We start from the raw sequence: 18725 nt of genomic DNA, 5'->3' as shown, positions 1-18725 counted from the left end.
TGACTTCAATCAAAAAATTTTTTTCAATTAAAAAAAAATTTCACTTCAATAAAGAAAATCTTTTCCATTAAAGAAAAAAAAGTGTTCAAATGCAATTTTTTGGATCTCAAATATATATATTTTTTGCATTCAAACACTTTTTTTTTCTTTATTTGAAAAGTTTTTTTTTTTTATTGAAAATTTTTTTGTTTTTTGCTTGAAAATATTTTGTTTTGTTAAAGCACTATAGAAACAAATTGAAATGCGACAAATGTCACAGCTGTATGAAGGTAGATTTGTTTCTTTATTCCTTTAACCAAAAAAAAAAAAAATCAAATGAAAAATCTTTCCCATCCAAAAAATATTTTCCATCAAAAAAACCTTTTCAATAAAAAAAAGTGTTTAAATGAAAAAAAAAAAAAATTTGAGATCCAAAAAACATTTAAGCATTTTAACCCTTTTTTTCTTTGATAGAAAAGGTTTTTTTTTTGTTTTTTTTTTTTTTTGTTAAAGCAGTTAAGAAACAGCTCTACCTTCATACAGTTCTGCGTCCCAGGAGTGGTCCTAAATCTGATGCATAGCCGATATTTTGCAATGCGATTTTAGCCTGAATGACCAGGTCGCATTTATTCGATCTTTACATCGTTGAAATGTGACTGTACGGATTTAGTGTGAATCTGTGGACACACACACACACACACACACACACACACACACACACACACACACACACACACACACACACATATGTGAAAGCACAAAGAGGCCACTTGGCTTTTATTATATAGATTGTTTATAACGTGCAGATTTTAGTGGATGGGTCGGAATTTTAAAAGTCATGCAAAAATCAACAACTTCTGAATTCTGCCTTAAAGCAAACTGTGAAAAATAATATGACCTGTAATAATATATTATCATTTTCGAGGGCAGAAAAATTTAGTTCGACCATGTTGCACGGTTCTTTGTTGTGAGCTTGAAATAAAACTATGCTAAAAAAAAAAAAAAAAAAGTAATGTGTGTATAATCTGTTCAGCTGTCGAAAAGTTCCAAATCGTCTAAACTCTGCGTCAGGACGACCCAAACGTAACAAAGGGCCAGTTTGACGTGGAAATACTACCTAGCATATTATACGTAAAGATGTTTATTTTAGGGATTAAATAGCGTTACCATAGCAATACATGTTTTCGACAGTTAGCTGTAAAATGTTTGTATAGTTCTGCTGTAAATACAAAGCTACTACTGTCTGTACATCCCATAATAGAAATACAGCCGCTGTTTAACAGATTCCCACCTATTAACATGTGTATAGATTCAAACTCACACATATGTACACGTATGTACAGGAGGTCACATGGTCACATGGTGTCCCGGCGTGGCCCACAGCAGAAGTATTGCTTTGTGTCGGATCGGCCTTTCCTTCTTCTGTGGTTTTGTTCAGTCCTCCATATTGCTTTCAGTGTCTCTGCTGCAGGAGGAGAAGAAGAGAAAAAGGAGGAGGAAGAAGAGGGGCGTGGCCTGTACTGACCCGACGGCGCCCACAGAGTTAGAAAAGGGCGGGGGGCGGGGTCAGAAAAGGTCCTGAGGGCCCAGGTGGATGATGATGGGCGTGGCTATGGTCTGGGGCTGGTAGTAGGCACTGTCGATGTACAGGCCGCCTGGAAGTACACAGGAAGTACACACAAGTACACGTTAATGAAGTATTCAGCAGGAAGTACACAGGAAGTACACACAAGTACACGTTAATGAAGTATTCAGCAGGAAGTACACAGGAAGTACACACAAGTACACGTTAATGAAGTATTCAGCAGGAAGTACACAGGAAGTACACACAAGTACACGTTAATGAAGTATTCAGCAGGAAGTACACAGGAAGTACACACAAGTACACGTTAATGAAGTATTCAGCAGGAAGTACACAGGAAGTACACACAAGTACACGTTAATGAAGTATTCAGCAGGAAGTACACAGGAAGTACACACAAGTACACGTTAATGAAGTATTCAGCAGGAAGTACACAGGAAGTACACACAAGTACACGTTAATGAAGTATTCAGCAGGAAGTACACAGGAAGTACACACAAGTACATGTTAATGAAGTATTCAGCAGGAAGTACACAGGAAGTACACACAAGTACACGTTAATGAAGTATTCAGCAGGAAGTACACAGGAAGTACACACAAGTACACATTAATGAAGTACTCAGCAGGAAGTACACAGGAAGTACACACAAGTACACGTTAATGAAGTACTCAGCAGGAAGTACACAGGAAGTACACACAAGTACACGTTAATGAAGTATTCAGCAGGAAGTACACAGGAAGTACACACAAGTACACGTTAATGAAGTACTGAGCAGGAAGTACACAGGAAGTACACACAAGTACACGTTAATGAAGTACTCAGCAGGAAGTACACAGGAAGTACACACAAGTACACGTTAATTAAGTACTGAGCAGGAAGTACACAGGAAGTACACACAAGTACACGTTAATGAAGTATTCAGCAGGATGTACACAGAAGTACATGTTAATGAGTACTGAGCATACATCTGTACACAGGAAGTACATGTTAATGGACTATTCAGCAGGAAGTACACAGGAAGCACACGTTAATGAAGTACTGAGCATAGATCTGTACACAGGAAGTACACATGAATGGAGTATTCAGCAGGAAGTACACAGGTCGTACACATTAATGAAGTACTGAGCATACGTCTGTACACAGGAAGTACATGTTAATGAAGTACTGAGCAGGAAGTACACTGGAAGTACACGGTAATGAAGTATGGAGCTCATATATATACATAGGAAGTACACAGGAAGTACATGTTAATGGAGTACTGAGCATACACCTGTACACAGGAAGTACACAGGAATTACACATTAATGAAGTACTGAGCATATATCTGTACAGAGGAAGCACAGAGGAAGTACACAGGAAGTACATGTTAATGGAGTACTGAGCTTATATCTGTACACAGGAAGTACACAGGAAGTACACGTTAATGGAGTACTGAGCTCATATCTGTACACAGGAAATACACAGGAAGTACACATTAATGGAGTACTGAGCTTATATCTGTACACAGGAAGTACACATTAATGAAGTACTCAACAGGAAGTACACCTTAATGGAGTACTGCGAATATATCTGTATACAGGAAGTACACAGGAAGTACACATTAATGAAGTACTCAACAGGAAGTACACCTTAATGGAGTACTGAGAATATATCTATATACAGGAAGTACACAAGAAGTACACATTAATGAAGTAATGAGCATATATCTGTACATAGGAAGTACATGTTAATGAAGCCCTCAAAATATATCTGTACACAGGAAGTACACACTGATGAAGTATTCAACAGGAAGTACTCAACAAACATCTATACACAGGAAGTACACATTAATGAAGTACTCAACAGGAAGTACACGTTAATGAAGTACTCAGCATATATCTGTACCCAGGAAGTACACGTCAATGAAGTATTCAACAGGAAGTACACATTAATGAAGTATTCAACAGGAAGTACACGTTAATAAAGTATTCAACATACATCTGTACACAGGAAGTACACGTTAATAAAGTATTCAACATACATCTGTACACAGGAAGTACACGTTAATAAAGTATTCAACAGGAAGTACTCATTAATGAAGTATTCAACAGGAAGTACACGTTAATGAAGTATTCAGCAGGAAGTACATGTTAATGAAGTATTCATTATCATTATTAAGTATTCAGGAAGTGTTTTATTGTTTTGCTTTGTTCATTATGTCAACCATTTTATTCAGTTTTGTACATTTTTATTATTTTGTCAATTTTTATTTATTGTTCAATTTCTTCATGTTTCTCAAAGTTTGCTTTTGGTGTTTGTTGATTTGTGTAAAGCGCGTATCACAGAATACTTTTACATATTATATATATTCTATTGGCATCAGAGACACAGCTGTGAATAGTTTATAGATAATCTGGAAGTGGTAGGAAATTCTACTACAGCCACAGTTACACTAGACCAAGGTGTTCCTCAGGGATCTACTATAGTGCCTCTGTTATTCACCTTTTTTTCCTATAAAAGATTCAGGGAATCAAATAGAGGTCGTTAATTACTTTTATTTATTACTTTATTGCAAGTTTTCCTTCATATCATTGATTATTTTGTTGATTTTCTAATAATTTCATTAATTATTTTGTTGATTATGCTGAAATAGAAACTTCTTTCACAACATTACGACTCAAATCACAAACAGTAAAATGTTGTAGCCACGTATTAATAATTTAAAAATCAGATGAAGTGAATCAATGTGAGGGAAAATGTGTGAATCACGATAAAATCACCAATGACACGTTTTATGACAAAAATATTCATTTATTTAAAAAGACTTTTACCTACAAACAGGTCAAAATAAAACGTCTCTGAAAAGAAACGCAAACTCAACACAAATGGCTCGTAGTCGACAGTAAAGTGTAAACTGATGGAAGATGTAAACTCGCGAAAAATAAAACAGTCAAAAAAAAAAAAAAATCAAACAAACGGCTTCAATGTCAGCAGCTCAATGTCACAGGAATAAATCAGGGTTTGACAGTGAAACTTTAGCTCTAAACTAAACTAAATTAAGATAAACTAAACTAAACTGAATTAAGATAAACTAAACTAAATTAAACTGAACTAAATGCTGGGTTTGTTCCTCCTGCTCCAGTTTTATCTGTGATTTAACGTAAAAAGAAATCACCTTTTTGTCTGAAAAAGCACAAAATGGTGGAAGATTTGATCAGATTAAATTAGATTAGATTAGATTCAATTAGATTATATTAGATTCAATTAGATTATATTAAATTAAATTAGATTAAATTAGATTAGATTAGATTCAGTTAGATTACATTAGATTAAACTAGGTTAGATCAAATTAAATTAAATTAGATTCAATTAGATTAGATCAAATTAAATTAAAATAGATTACATTCAATTAGATTAGATTAGATTAGATTAATTAAATTCGATTAGATTAAATTAGATTAGATTAGATGTTTATAAACTATGTCGATATTTCAAGGATGTTTTATAAACTGGGCTTTGACGGCGACTGATGTTCGGATCAGTTTTATGTACGCGAAAAAATATGAAATATACCCAGAATAAAAAGTCTCATTAATAAATATAAATAATCATCCAGAGTTAGATTTATTTTCAGATCTACTTTAGCGTCTGAACGAACAGGAGGAACCGACCCGGCGGCGGATCAGACGGACGCCAAACACAGAGTAGCGAAGAATGAAGACGACGCAGATCCAACCTGAAGGTTCAATGATGAAGATTATTCATCGAAGTCAGAAAAGAATGAAAAAACTGAAGTAAAACGTCTGTGAACGAAACAGAACGAACTGAAGCAGGACCCGACAGAAACCGGATCAGACCCAGAGTCCGACTGGAGGATCAGAGTAAAACAAGTGTAAACAGAGTCAGGACCGGACCCCCAGGACCGGACCCCCAGGACTGGGACGAGGAGGGGGTTTAGAAGGGACCGAGCCAGTCTGATGGGGGTCTGATGGGGTACAGGGAGTTTGATAGGGTTCAGGTGGTCTGATGGGGTCTGAAGGAGGAAGATGTGGTCTGATGGGGATAATGGTGGGGGTACAGGTGGTCTGATGGAGGACAGGTGGTCTGATAGGGTACAAGTGGTCTGATGAAGTAGAGGTGGTCTTAGTAGGGGCACAGGTGGTCTGATGGGGTACAGGTGGTCTTAGTAGGGGTACAGATGGTCTGATCGGGGACAGGTGGTCTTAGTAGGGGTACAGGTGGTCTGATGGGGGACAGGTGGTCTTAGTAGGGGTACAGGTGGTCTGATGGGGGACAGGTGGTCTTAGTAGGGGTACAGGTGGTCTGATCGAGGACAGGTGGTCTTAGTAGGGGTACAGGTGGTCTGATGGGGGACAGGTGGTCTTAGTAGGGGTACAGGTGGTCTGATCGAGGACAGGTGGTCTTAGTAGGGGTACAGGTGGTCTGATGGGGGACAGGTGGACTTAGTAGAGGTACAGATAGTCTTAGTAGGGGTACAGGTGATCTTATGGGGGACAGGTGGTCTTAGTAGGGGTACAGGTGGTCTTATGGGGGACAGGTGGTCTTAGTAGGGGTACAGGTGGTCTTATGGGGGACAGGTGGTCTTAGTAGGGGTACAGGTGGGTGACGGGGTAAGTTGTGGGGACTCTGATGACAGGAACGACTACTGAGGGCATTCTGGAGGGAAAACCTGAGGAAGAGCAAAGAAAAAGAAAATAAAAGGAACTCAAAGGCCTCGACATGCAGATGGACTGATGGAGCAGATGGAGCGATTACTGATGACTGATCAGGACTCACCGTAGGTAGGGAGGGCGCCTGCAGGGCTGTAACCGTAAGGAGCTCCGAAACCTGCCAAAAGACCCGTAACCCACCAGGAGTTAGTTCCATCTGGTCTAAAAGGTAACAAGAGACTAAAACCAGACCGCCGTGGTCATGTGACTGCTCTCACCTGGGGGGATGTACCCGGGCGTGGGCGGGGTGCTGATGTACGGCGCTCTGGGGATGACGGGGACCCGCTGAGGCCTGGCGGCGAGTGCCGGGAGGGTCAGCACCGAGGTCACGGGTCGCTTCGGCTGGAACACAAACACAGAGATGGTGGTCAAGGATGGGGGTCAGTGATGGTGGTCAATGATGGTGGTCAATGACGGCGGTCAATGGTTGTGGTCAATAATGACGGTCAGTGATGGTGGTCAATGACGGCTATCAATGATGGCAGTCAGTGATGGTGGTCAATGATGGTGGTCAATGATAGCAGTTGATGACGGTGGTCAATGACGGCGGCCAACGATGCCAGTCAAAGACGGTGGTAAAGGACGGTGGTCAATAATGGTGGTTAGTGACGGCAGTCAGTGATGGTGGTCAATGATGAAGGTCAATGATGGGGGTCAATAATGGAGGACAGTGACTGTGGTCAGTGATGGCGGTCAATGATGGAGGTTAGTGATGGCGGTCAGTGATGGTGGTCAATGATGATGGTCATTGATGGGGGTCAATGATGGCGGTCAGTGACAGTGGTCAGTGATGGTGGTCAATGATGGGGGTCAATGATGGTGGTCAGTGACGGTGGTCAGTGATGGTGGTCAATGATGGTGGTCAATGATGGAGGTCAGTGATGGAGGTCAATGATGGAGGTTAGTGATGGCGGTCAGTGATGGCGGTCAATGATGGGGGTCAATGATGGCGATCAGTGATGGCGGTCAATGATGGGGGTCAGTGACGGTGGTCAGTGATGGTGGTCAATGATGGGGGTCAATGATGGAGGTCAGTGATGGCGGTCAATGATGGGGGTCAATGATGGTGATCAGTGACAGCCGTCAATGATGGGGGTCAATGATGGTGGTCAGTGATGGTGGTCAATGATAGCAGTTGATGACGGTAGTCAATGACGGCGGCCAACAATGCCAGTCAAAGACGGTGGTAAAGGATGGTGGTCAATAATGGTGGTTAGTGACGGCAGTCAGTGATGGTGGTCAATGATGAACGTCAATGATGGAGGTCAATAATGGAGGACAGTGACGGTGGTCAGTGATGGCGGTCAATGATGGAGGTCAGTGATGGCGGTCAGTGATGGTGGTCAATGATGATGGTCATTGATGGGGGTCAATGATGGCGGTCAGTGATGGTGGTCAATGATGGGGGTCAATGATGGTGGTCAGTGACGGTGGTCAGTGACGGTGGTCAATGATGGAGGTCAGTGATGGCGGTCAATGATGGAGGTTAGTGATGGCGGTCAGTGATGGCGGTCAATGATGGGGGTCAATGATGGCGATCAGTGATAGCGGTCAGTGATGGGGGTCAATGATGGTGGTCAGTGATGGTGGTCAATGATGATGGTCAATGATGGGGGTCAATGATGGAGGTCAGTGATGGCGGTCAATGATGGAGGTCAGTGATGGCGGTCAGTGATGGCGGTCAATGATGGGGGTCAATGATGGCGATCAGTGATAGCGGTCAGTGATGGGGGTCAATGATGGTGGTCAGTGATGGTGGTCAATGATGATGGTCAATGATGGTGGTCAGTGATGGTGGTCAATGATGATGGTCAATGATGGGGGTCAATGATGGAGGTCAGTGATGGCGGTCAATGATGGGGTCAATGATGGGGGTCAGTGACAGCGGTCAATGATGGTGGTCAATGATGGTGGTCAGTGATGGTGGTCAATGATGATGGTCAATGATGGGGGTCAATGATGGAGGTCAGTGATGGCGGTCAATGATGGGGTCAATGATGGGGGTCAGTGACAGCGGTCAATGATGGTGGTCAATGATGGTGGTCAGTGATGGTGGTCAATGATGGGGATCAATGATGCAGGTCAGTGATGGTGGTCAATGATGGTGGTCAGTGATGGTGGTCAGTGACAGCGTTCTGCTTTGGTCTGGACACCGTGGCGTTCGTCCGGACTTGGCGGACTCACCGGAGGATTGGGTCTCTTCTTCTTGTTGGTCGTAGATTTGGATCCGGTGAAAAGGCTGTTGAGAGCGGCGAGGGCGGCGCTGGCTTTGGCCACTTTTTTATTGGGACCAGTTCCCCGGAAAACCTGTTTGTCCACCTCGACCTGTCGACATGGAAACGGAAAACACGCCGTCAGGTGAGTGGTCACATGTTACGATCCTCTGAGGCTACGTTCAGACAGAAGGCCTTAATCTGATCCAACTGTATTTAAAGGGCTGTACGGAAGAAGAAATGAAACCGAAATAAAAGAATCAAATACAAGAAGAGATTAAAAAAACATAAAAAGCTGTACAATTAAAAAACAACAAAAAATAACAATAAACCAATACCAAATACAACAACAATAAAAATAAAACATTCACACATCTCACATGGTTTCAAAAGCCAAGGAGAAAAAAAAGACGCACAATTTGGATTTTTTAGTGAAATCTGATTTTTTTGTGTTCGTTCATATTCACATTAAATGCGACTTCTATCAGTTTTAAGTCTGAACTGAATGTGACCCTGAAGTGACCCACATGCACTAAAGAGGTCCTGAAGTGACCCACATGCACTAAAGAGGTCCTGAAGTGACCCACATGGACTAAAGAGGTCCTGAAGTGACCCACATGCACTAAAGAGGTCCTGAAGTGACCCACATGCACTAAAGAGGTCCTGAAGTGACCCACATGCACTAAAGAGGTCCTGATAGAACACTAGACCACGCAGACACACACTGTGTTTACAGATATAAAGGTCCTGATGTTTGTCGCATTTCAATGACGTAAAGGTCAGATAAATGTGATCTGGCCGTTCAGACTGAAGTCACATTGGAAAATATCAGATCCGGGTCGGATTTAGGACCATATACAAAAGTGGTCTGGGTCAGATTTAGGACCGCATACGAAAGTGGTCCGGGTCAGATTTAGGACCACATATGAAAATGGTCCAGATCAGATTTAGAACCACATATGAAAGTGGTCCAGGTCAGATTTAGGACCACATATGAAAGTGGTCCGGGTCAGATTTAGGACCACATATGAAAGTGGTCCGGGTCAGATTTAGGACCACATATGAAAGTGGTCCAGGTCAGATTTAGAACCACATATGAAAGTGGTCCAGGTCAGATTTAGGACCACATATGAAAGTGGTCTGGGTCAGATTTAGGACCACATATGGATCAGATCTGATGCGTTCTGGTCCTATTCCTCATTATTCCCTCTGTTCTAGAACCAACGCGTGTTTTTTCTCGTCTTGTTTGGACAGATGATTAAAACCCGAATTCCCTCAGAAGTCGTCGGTAAAGTGCGATTGATTTCAAAGATGGCGTGGTTTCATGTTCTGCCATCGTTTCCTGCTGTTTTGAAGAAGTCGGAGACGTTTTGAAATGCAGAAAGCGCCGACATCAAAGGCGTTCCCTCGTTAATTCCTGATCAGAACCGACGGAAGAGACAGAAAATCTATAAGACAGTCCGCTCTGTTTACGGACGACGACACGTGTTTTATGGACGATGTTTACATGAAAACATCCCAAATGAAAGCTTTTATACTGGAATAATAAGAGTAAATAAATACGATACATGTGAATAAGTGAAATGGAAACAGATTCAGTGAATATTCACTGGAGCCTCGAGACGTTCAACGATCACAGAATGAATAAAAAACATAAAAGATTCATTAAAAACAATAATGAAACACAGTCAAATATGAAAGAAATAATAAATAATAAATAAATAATAATAATGTCAGACGAAGGCTTCAGCAAAACGGAAAAATAAAAAATAATCTCAAACCACATTCACATATTTGGTCAAATCTACCTTCAGTTTGTATTTTATTGACATTTAACTGGAAAAGATTCAACCATGATAATAATGAGTGAAAACACAGATAAACAAAAATAAAAACATGTTTACGTTTGTGAGTCTGACGCATTTAATGAAACTGAAAAACCTGAACTGACAGAGTGAAAAGTGTTCTGTTGTGTTGTTTTGTGTTATATTGTTGTGTCGTCGTGTTGTTGTTGTATTGTTGTGCATCCTACTGTTGTGTGCGTCCTACTGTTGTTGTGCGTCCTACTGTTGTTGTGCGTCCTACTGTTGTTGTGTGTCCTACTGTTGTGTGTGTCCTACTGTTGTGTGCATCCTACCGTTGTGTGCATCCTACCGTTGTGTGCGTCTTACTGTTGTGTGCGTCCTACTGTTGTGAGTCCTACTGTTGTGTGCGTCCTACCGTTGTGTGCGTCTTACCGTTGTGTGCGTCCTACCGTTGTGTGCGTCCTACCGTTGTGTGCGTCCTACCGTTGTGTGCGTACTACCGTTGTGTGCGTACTACTGTTGTGTGCGTCCTACCGTTGTGTGCGTCCTACCGTTGTGTGCGTCCTACCGTTGTGTGCGTCCTACCGTTGTGTGCGTCCTACCTCTATGATGAAGCGTTTGTCGTAGCTGCTGCCGCTCTCTGATATCAGCTCATATTTCAGACCTCGACGTTTCTCGTTCAGTTCCATCACCGGGTTTTTTCCACCGGCCGTCAGGATGGGACCGGGAGCTCTGGACTGAGGATGGACAGATGGACGGAAGGATGGATGGACAGAAGGATGGATGGACAAATGGACAGAAGGACGGACAGAAAGACAGACGGACAATTAGACAGATGGACGGATGGAAAAATGGACAGAAATGTCACCAATATCCATTTGTAGTTTTTCATGGTAAAAATAAAAACAGAATAAAAAAAGGTTAGTTTTGTTGAGTTTATCAGACGCAAAGATTGTGTCCATTATCCCCCTGAGTATGTGTGTGTGTGTGTGTGTATATATGTGTAAGTGTGTATTTAGGTGCGTATGTGCATGTATATGTGTGTATGTGTATGTATGTATATGCATGCGTGTGTGTGTGTGTATGTGTGTGTATATTTGTGTGTGTCTATATGTGTGTATGTGTGCAAATGTGTATATTTATGTATATGTGTATGGGTATGTGTGCGTAAGTGTTTGTATATGTGCGTATGTGTACATATGTATACATGTGTATATGTATGTTTCTGTGTATGTGTATACAGTATGTATGTGTGTATATTTATGTATATGTGTATAAGTGTTTGTATATGTGTGTATGTATATATGTGTATATATGTGTATGTATGTTTCCATGTGGTCCTCACCTCCTGTCTGTCTGTGTGTATATATATATATATATATATATATGTATGTGTGTGTGTGTCTGTGTGGTCCTCACCTGCTGTCTGTCTGTGTATATATATATATATATATATATATATATATATATATATATCTCTATATCTATGTGTGTGTGTGTGTTTCCATGTAGTCCTCACCTCCTGTCTGTATATATATGTATATATATGTGTTTATATATATATATATATATATATATATATATATATGTATATATGTATATATGTGTTTCCCTGTGGTCCTCACCTCCTGTGTGTCTGTGGATGAGGTGATGGACGTGGAGCTGGAACTGGTCGACATGCGGTCGTTCTTTCCTTCTCCGTCCGATTTCTCGTCTGCGCTCAGAGAGTCCACGTCTGCGTCTGCGCCCACGACGTAACCGAGGGCCTGCAGCGCCTGACGACGGGACACAAACACAGCGCAGATGATCAGATATGAGCGTTTACTCAGACAAAGAAGAAGTGAAACACACATCAGAACACAAGTAAACAACAAGTAAACAACAACGACAGCAGCAGCAGCAGCAGAGCGTCTGGACTGAACAGATCTGCAGAATGTGTGAAAAAGGAGGTTCATCAGTTTTCTGCTGTTTAAACTACTGCTGCCATTCTGTCCTCCAGTTCTGGGTGTTTTTCAAGTGTTTGTTTTTGTCATTTTTTGGGTGTTTTCAAGAGTTTTCTGGTGTACTTCATTTGGTTTCAGGTGTTTTCTAATATTTTCTGGTTGGTTTCAGGTGTTTTCTGGTGTTTTTTAGTGTTTTTAGTTGTTTTTCTGTGTTTTTGTTGGTGTTTCCAATTGCTTTTTGTGTGTTTTTAGACGTTTCTAGCAGTTTTTTCTGTTTTCAGGTGTTGGTAGGTATTTTCTGTGGGTTTGTTGTGTGTTTCTAGCTGTTTTTTGTGCGTTTTTAGCTGTTTTCTGTGTTTTTCTTGGACGTTTCCAGTGTTTTTTGTCTGTTTTCAGTGTATTTTCCGGCGTGGTACCGAGTCATGGACGTACCTTGAGCGCCACCTGCAGCTTGGCGGTCCTCTTGGAGTTGCCGGTGGCCTGGTAGGTGGTTCCCTGGATGTCCACGGACATGGTGAAGACCGGGGCGTGGACCGGACCGGACTGGGACAGCAGGCGGTACTGGAGGCCCGGTTGGATCTGGTTCAGGCGCATCAGGGCGTTCATGGGGTGGTTGGGGTCCGTCATCCTCCAGTCCAGGACTGAAGGGGGAGGATGGAGACGTTAATGTGGCGTTCAGGGACATCAGGGGAAATCTGAGAGCTTTTAGACCCAGTTACTGTAAAACACTGGAACTGAGACGGTTTCATGTGTTTCATATGTTTCATATGTGACTTTTCTACAGATGAAACTGAAATAAACCAGTTTACAGAACATGACCCACTTCTATTATTATGATACGAGTTTATCCATCTGCCCATCCATCCATCCATCCATCCATCCATCCTCATAAATGAATCTTCCACTGCTGTTCCTGCTCTGGTGTGTTCTAGTTTTTATATCTCCATGAACTCCATAAATCCTAAACGTATACTTGGGTTCAGATTTTCAGATCTGATGGTTCAGTAAAGACCAGATCCAGGATAAATATGGACAGAGATGGTTCTGATGATGGACAGCTGCTGCAGGGGGGAGGGGGAGGTGTCCCCCCACTGGGAGGCAGCTGTGGGGGGGCGGTGAGATAATTGAATGGCGGCAGGAGGCGGGATTAATCCATCAGAGCGTCAGCCTCCTGATACCTCCTCTGAACAGGAGGAAGTGAAGAGTGAAGGAGGACGAAAGGACGAGGTTAATTACACCGAATATGAGGAGGAGGAGGAGGAGGAGGAAGAAGAAAAGGAGGAGGAAGAGGGGGGAAAAATAAAAATAAACAGAATCATGGCTGAACTGGAGGAATATTTTTGCTATAATTCAGCAGCTGTTTGATACGTACGGAGGCGTAATGCATTCACACAAAAAATTAATTCGGCTCTGTTTTTCTGAATTAATTAATTAATTCAGAAAAACAGCCAAATTTAAATTTTTTCAGAAAACAGGATCTTGTTAATTCGGAAAATTCCGTTTGTTTATTTTTTTCCAAGTAACGACTCCTTCTGAGTCAGACAACTGAAAATAACAAAATCAAATGAAACAGTCGTTATCTGTTTTTTTCCATTTTTCATTTGAGCACAAAATCAGGAAATGGAAAAACAAACCGTTATCCATTTTTCATTGCGGTTTTGAAAATGAAACACAAAAAAATGAGTGGCTTTTTAGTTTCTTTTTTTTTATTTTTGGTTTTAAATTGGAAAACGAATGAACGAATAGTACACAGATGGAGCTCCTGCCGTTTCCGCTTCGTGTCTGTTCAGCTGCAGCTGTCAGGCGGCTGTGCCAACCTCTGCTTCCCACAACGCAAGTCGCGACAAAATTCCAAAGATACCGGAGTTCTCTCCTGGCTGTGTTTGTAAACACAGGGTTTGTTTGTGGTGGATGGAACTCAGAAACTGTTCAGCATGAGGAAGAGGTTCAGCTGAGGAATGACAGACTTCATGATCCTGAGGATATGACTGAGGATGGACAGATCTGAGGAAAAACTGGTCATGAAAGTCTCCTGCACTTTTAAAGACATGAGGTCATTCTTTGAACTGGACACACAGTGGACATGTGTCTAAAAACGGTCCATATTCTGTTCATGTTCATATCTGTGTCCAGTTCTTTGTTTGTTTGTTTGTTTGTTTCTTTCTTTCTTTCCTTTGATCAACTGGTTTGTGGACGTTCCTTCTTCATTTCCTGTTCTGGACGTTGGGCTTCACCTCTGCTCGTCTTTAACGTCTCTCTTCTTCTTCTTCTTTGGACACGTTTCCAGTATTTGACAGGACTGTGATGAAGATGTGGTGGACAGTTTGACGTGGACTGAACGCTGGAGCAGATCGTTTCCAGATGAACTCACTGACTCCTTTTATTTGTTTTTTTTATTTTTAGCTCCTCCTCCTCCTGTCCGTCTGAAATCTGATAACTTCACATCATTTTCTGCTTCATGGGTGCGTTTGCGTTAACAGTTGCCGGTTTAACGGCTCCTCCAGGGGTTTGAACCTGTTTTCTTTTTTTTTTTGCGGTGGTGGATGATGCCTCTTTCAGATACAGGAATAAACTCAGCTGTCGAATCCGTTCAGTGGTTCTTCATATGATCCTGGGGCCGATATCACAAATGTCAGATGAATACCAAACGCTGCCTGACAAAAGATCGCATTCAGGCCCAATCCGACAAAGCGTCTGGAATCCGTGGCTTTGACGCTAAGCTCCGCTGCCCGACAAAGACTCACACCTGGACCATCACAACCTTTTGTGTTTGTTATTAGCAACAAACTCAGCCACAAACCCCAGAATATTTAAACCTCTGCTGGACCTCAGCACAACACTGTAAAAAATATAAATGGGACCAAGTGTGGTTTTTTTTCTCATTTCTAGTCCAAATATCTGATCACACTTAAAATAAGACGGAATCACCTGAAGAGGAACTGTTCAGTCAGACAGAAGAACTGATTTATACATAAGGGTAAGGAGGGGGAAGGGGGAGGGGTAAGCGGGAAGGGTATGGGGGAAAGGGGTAAGGAGAGGGCAAGGGGTAGGGGTAAGAGGGAGGGCCAAGGGATAGGGGTAAGAGGGAGGGGTAAGGAGGGGCAAGGGGGAGGGGTAAGGGATTAGGCCAAGGGGGAAGGGTATGGGGGAGGGGGGATGGCCAAAGGGGTGGGCCAAGGGAAAGGGGTAAAGGGGAGGGCCAACAAGGGAAAGGGGTAAGGGGGAGGGGTAAGGGGGAGGACCAAGGGGTAGAGGTGATGGGGAGGGCCAGCGGATAGGGGTAAGGGGAAGCGCCAAGGGGGAGGGATAAGGGGAGGGCCAAGAGACAGGGTAAGAGAGAGGGGAGGGCCAACGGGTAGGGGTAAGGGGGAGGGGAGGGCCAAGGGGGAGGGCTAAGGGGGAGGGTCAAGGGGGAGAGCTAAGGGGGAGGGTCAAGGGGGAGGGGCCAAGGAGGGATTGGACCAATAACTCATCGACCGTTGCGATAAAAACAGATAAAAACCAGGTGAACGTCGCCTCATGGTTAAAACCATCTGAACAGATGCTTCAGTTTCAGTTCCAACGTGTGCAGCTGCTTTAAATAAAATGAGCAACAAACGTGAAACTGATTCTGAAACGTGTGTTTTTAATGTAAACGTAGAATATGAGTGAAGAGGATGAAACCTGAGGTGATGATCGAATGTGGACGTGAGACTCAGAGGTTTAAGATGACGTCCACATCCTGAAACTGAACCCAGATCCATTCCACTTTAATTCACTGTTTGGTTCCTGGACGCTTCTGTCTGTCTGTCTGTGGTTAAGGTCAAAGGTCAGAGGTCAGAGGTCACAGTCACCTTTCATCCGTTTGATGAAGTCTCTGTCGTCTGATCCCACGTCGTCACGATGCCTCTTCAGAACGCCGCCTGCACAGAGCGAGAAAATATGAAGAAAAACACAAAAGCATTAATATTTACACTGAAGAGGAAGAAAGGAAGAAAATATGAAGAAAAACAAATAAAAGCATTAACATTTACATTTAAGAGGCTGAAAAATGGAGAATGCTAGGGTTTTTTGATTGGTCGTTTATAATAACAGATCATAAATTTCTTAACCGTCTGGTGTCCGCCCATAAACGTCCTTTAATCATGTGTCGTAATAATATCAAAATGATTTTCATTTGTTTTCAACTTTTTTTTGTATTTAATCAAGTTGAGCCATAAACATAACCATAGGTAGTTTTTTTTTTTTTCAGAATTCATGTATAAAAGGGTTAAAACATGACCGTTTCCGTAGCTTTAATGAAGCTTTAATCTAATAAGTTACTCCAGGATCAGACTTCAGTATTTGTTGTTTCCATTTTCTACAGATTCCTTCTATTCTTCTCTGTCTGTCTGTAAATATTGTCCTTTTCCCTCCACTGTGTTTGTCTGACAGCTTTAATGCCTTCGACAGTTTTTCATTTCCTTCGTGTCCAGAGAAAAATCACCAAATGTTTGAGAGAAACTGAGGGATGACGCTCCAAACCCTCCCCCCCCTCCTCCTCCCCCCCCCCCTCCTCCTCCTCTTCCTCCTCCTCCTTAAGCTCAAGGAACTCTTCAAAAAATGCTTCAAAACCCTCGGATTTCATGGAAAACGCATCAATTCAAAGGCGAAAACTTGCCTGTTTTTCAACGACGTTATAAACATGTAGAGATTTGATAGAATATGATGCACATAATAATATAAACATAACAACGTAAACACAACGGACGTAAACATGGAGATAAACATGGAGATAAACAAAATGGATGTAAACATAATAGACAAACATAATGTACTTAAATATGGACATAAACACGGACGTAAATAAAATGGACGTAAACATCATGGACATAAATATAAACATGGAGATAAACAAAATGGACGTAAACATAACAGAAATAAACATAATGGATGTAAATATAATGGACATAAACATGGACGTAAACAAAATGGACGTAAACATAATAGACAAACATAATGGGCATAAACATGGACATAAACATGGAAGTAAACAAAATGGACGTAAACATCATGGACATAAACATGGACGTAAACATGGAAATAAAAATGGACGTAAACATCATGGACATAAACATGGATGTAAACATGGACATAAACAAAATGGACGTAACCATGGACGTAAACGTGGACATAAACATAAACTCAGTCCCACAAAACATCAGGAACTCAGACTCAATACAAAACTTCCAATCACGACTCAAAACTCACCTGTTCAAACCTGCATTTTCTTGAGCCTCTCTTTTTTTCCTCTCTGTTCTTTTTGTTTTGTTTGTTTGTGAAGCGTCTTTGAGTGTCCAAAAAAGCGCTATATAAGTGTAATGTATTATTATTATTAACATGGACGTAACCATGTACATAAACGTGGACTCTGACCTTCGAGGTGTCTCGCTGAAGGTTTACTGGCGGGAAGAGGATCCATATTCAGGACTTTGTACAGCTGTCCAAAGGCCAGGAGACGTAACGCATGCTGCAAAACCACACAGACACACACCGTTCAGACCGAAACATCACAACAGTTTATCTGTAACGCAACGGAACACAACAGACAGCAGCTACGGCGTTTATCCACCGATCAGTGCCCTTTAATTATTTTTGATTTATTTTTCATAACTTTTACTCATATTGTCACCAAACAGCAGTATGTTCAGAGTAAAAAGAAGTGGTCCGAGTACGGCGCCCTGTGGGACACCGTAATTAACCTTAGTTTGAATGAATGACTCATGATTACTATGTACAAATTAGGATGTTTCAGAAAAGTATGATATGAGGATTGTGATAAAAAATAATGTAAAGAAGGACTGAAAGACATTAAAATAGGAAGTATTTTGATATTTAAAAAAACGTATTTGTTAACGTGATAATAACAAACAAAAATAAGAAAACAAAACAAAACAAAAGGCAACAGTGGTATCAGTATCCGTTATCAGTCAAAAATCTGATTTTATAAATTGGTATCAAGAATTTTGAAAACAACACATCCTAATTTTCACTTCTTTGAAAGAATCTAAACTCACACAAATACATGATGAATTCCAACAGATCTACATTTACCTTTAAATAAACTTCCACCGTAAAACTGTCTCGGAAAGTCTCTTTTATGTCATTTTCATCTTTAACCTCATTTCTGTCACTACATCATTTTCGTCTTTTTACAGTTGACACCTGTTTTTTTTTTTTTTTTTCATTTCACGGTGCTTTGTTGAGGTAAACATTTATTGTTTCTATCTTTATTCATCAAGAATAAATTTACCTGTTATATCAGTTCTATATATTTGATTCTGCCAGTTAGATAATTAATAAAAATAGTTCCACAACCTATTTTGGGACCATCACAGTGAATATTTACATAATTTTTCCTCATATTGTCAAAAAACAGCAGTATTTTCAGAGTAAAAGAAGTGGTCCAAGTATGACGTCCTGTGGGACACCGTAATTAACCTTAGTTTGGATAAATGACTCGAGGATGATATGT

General features: G+C 41.4%; 1 protein-coding gene across 2 annotated transcripts in view; it reads right to left on the bottom strand.

Annotated features, from left to right (window-relative positions):
* Window positions 1–1384: 1384 nt before the first annotated feature.
* The window catches only part of LOC115425288 (spermatid perinuclear RNA-binding protein-like), a 57874-nt gene continuing 40533 nt past the window's right edge, over window positions 1385–18725 (bottom strand). Inside the window, exons 9-17 of one of the 2 annotated variants that reach the window (XM_030142722.1) lie at window positions 17627–17720; window positions 16066–16134; window positions 12665–12873; window positions 11915–12064; window positions 10892–11026; window positions 8456–8596; window positions 6490–6613; window positions 6339–6389; window positions 1385–1634 (exon numbers count right to left, since the gene is read on the bottom strand). In XM_030142722.1, the coding sequence (XP_029998582.1) occupies window positions 1546–1634; window positions 6339–6389; window positions 6490–6613; window positions 8456–8596; window positions 10892–11026; window positions 11915–12064; window positions 12665–12873; window positions 16066–16134; window positions 17627–17720 (1062 nt within the window). In that variant the 3' untranslated portion in view covers window positions 1385–1545. Of the gene's footprint in view, window positions 1635–4929; window positions 6232–6338; window positions 6390–6489; window positions 6614–8455; window positions 8597–10891; window positions 11027–11914; window positions 12065–12664; window positions 12874–16065; window positions 16135–17626; window positions 17721–18725 lie in introns of those variants that run through there. The other variant, XM_030142723.1, reaches the window with a different exon arrangement.

Source organism: Sphaeramia orbicularis, chromosome 9 (genome assembly GCF_902148855.1).
Source record: "Sphaeramia orbicularis chromosome 9, fSphaOr1.1, whole genome shotgun sequence".
In the NCBI taxonomy this organism is placed as follows: Eukaryota; Metazoa; Chordata; class Actinopteri; order Kurtiformes; family Apogonidae; genus Sphaeramia; species Sphaeramia orbicularis.
Note: the sequence above shows the minus strand (reverse complement) of the source record. Positions and strands in the feature narration are given on the sequence as shown.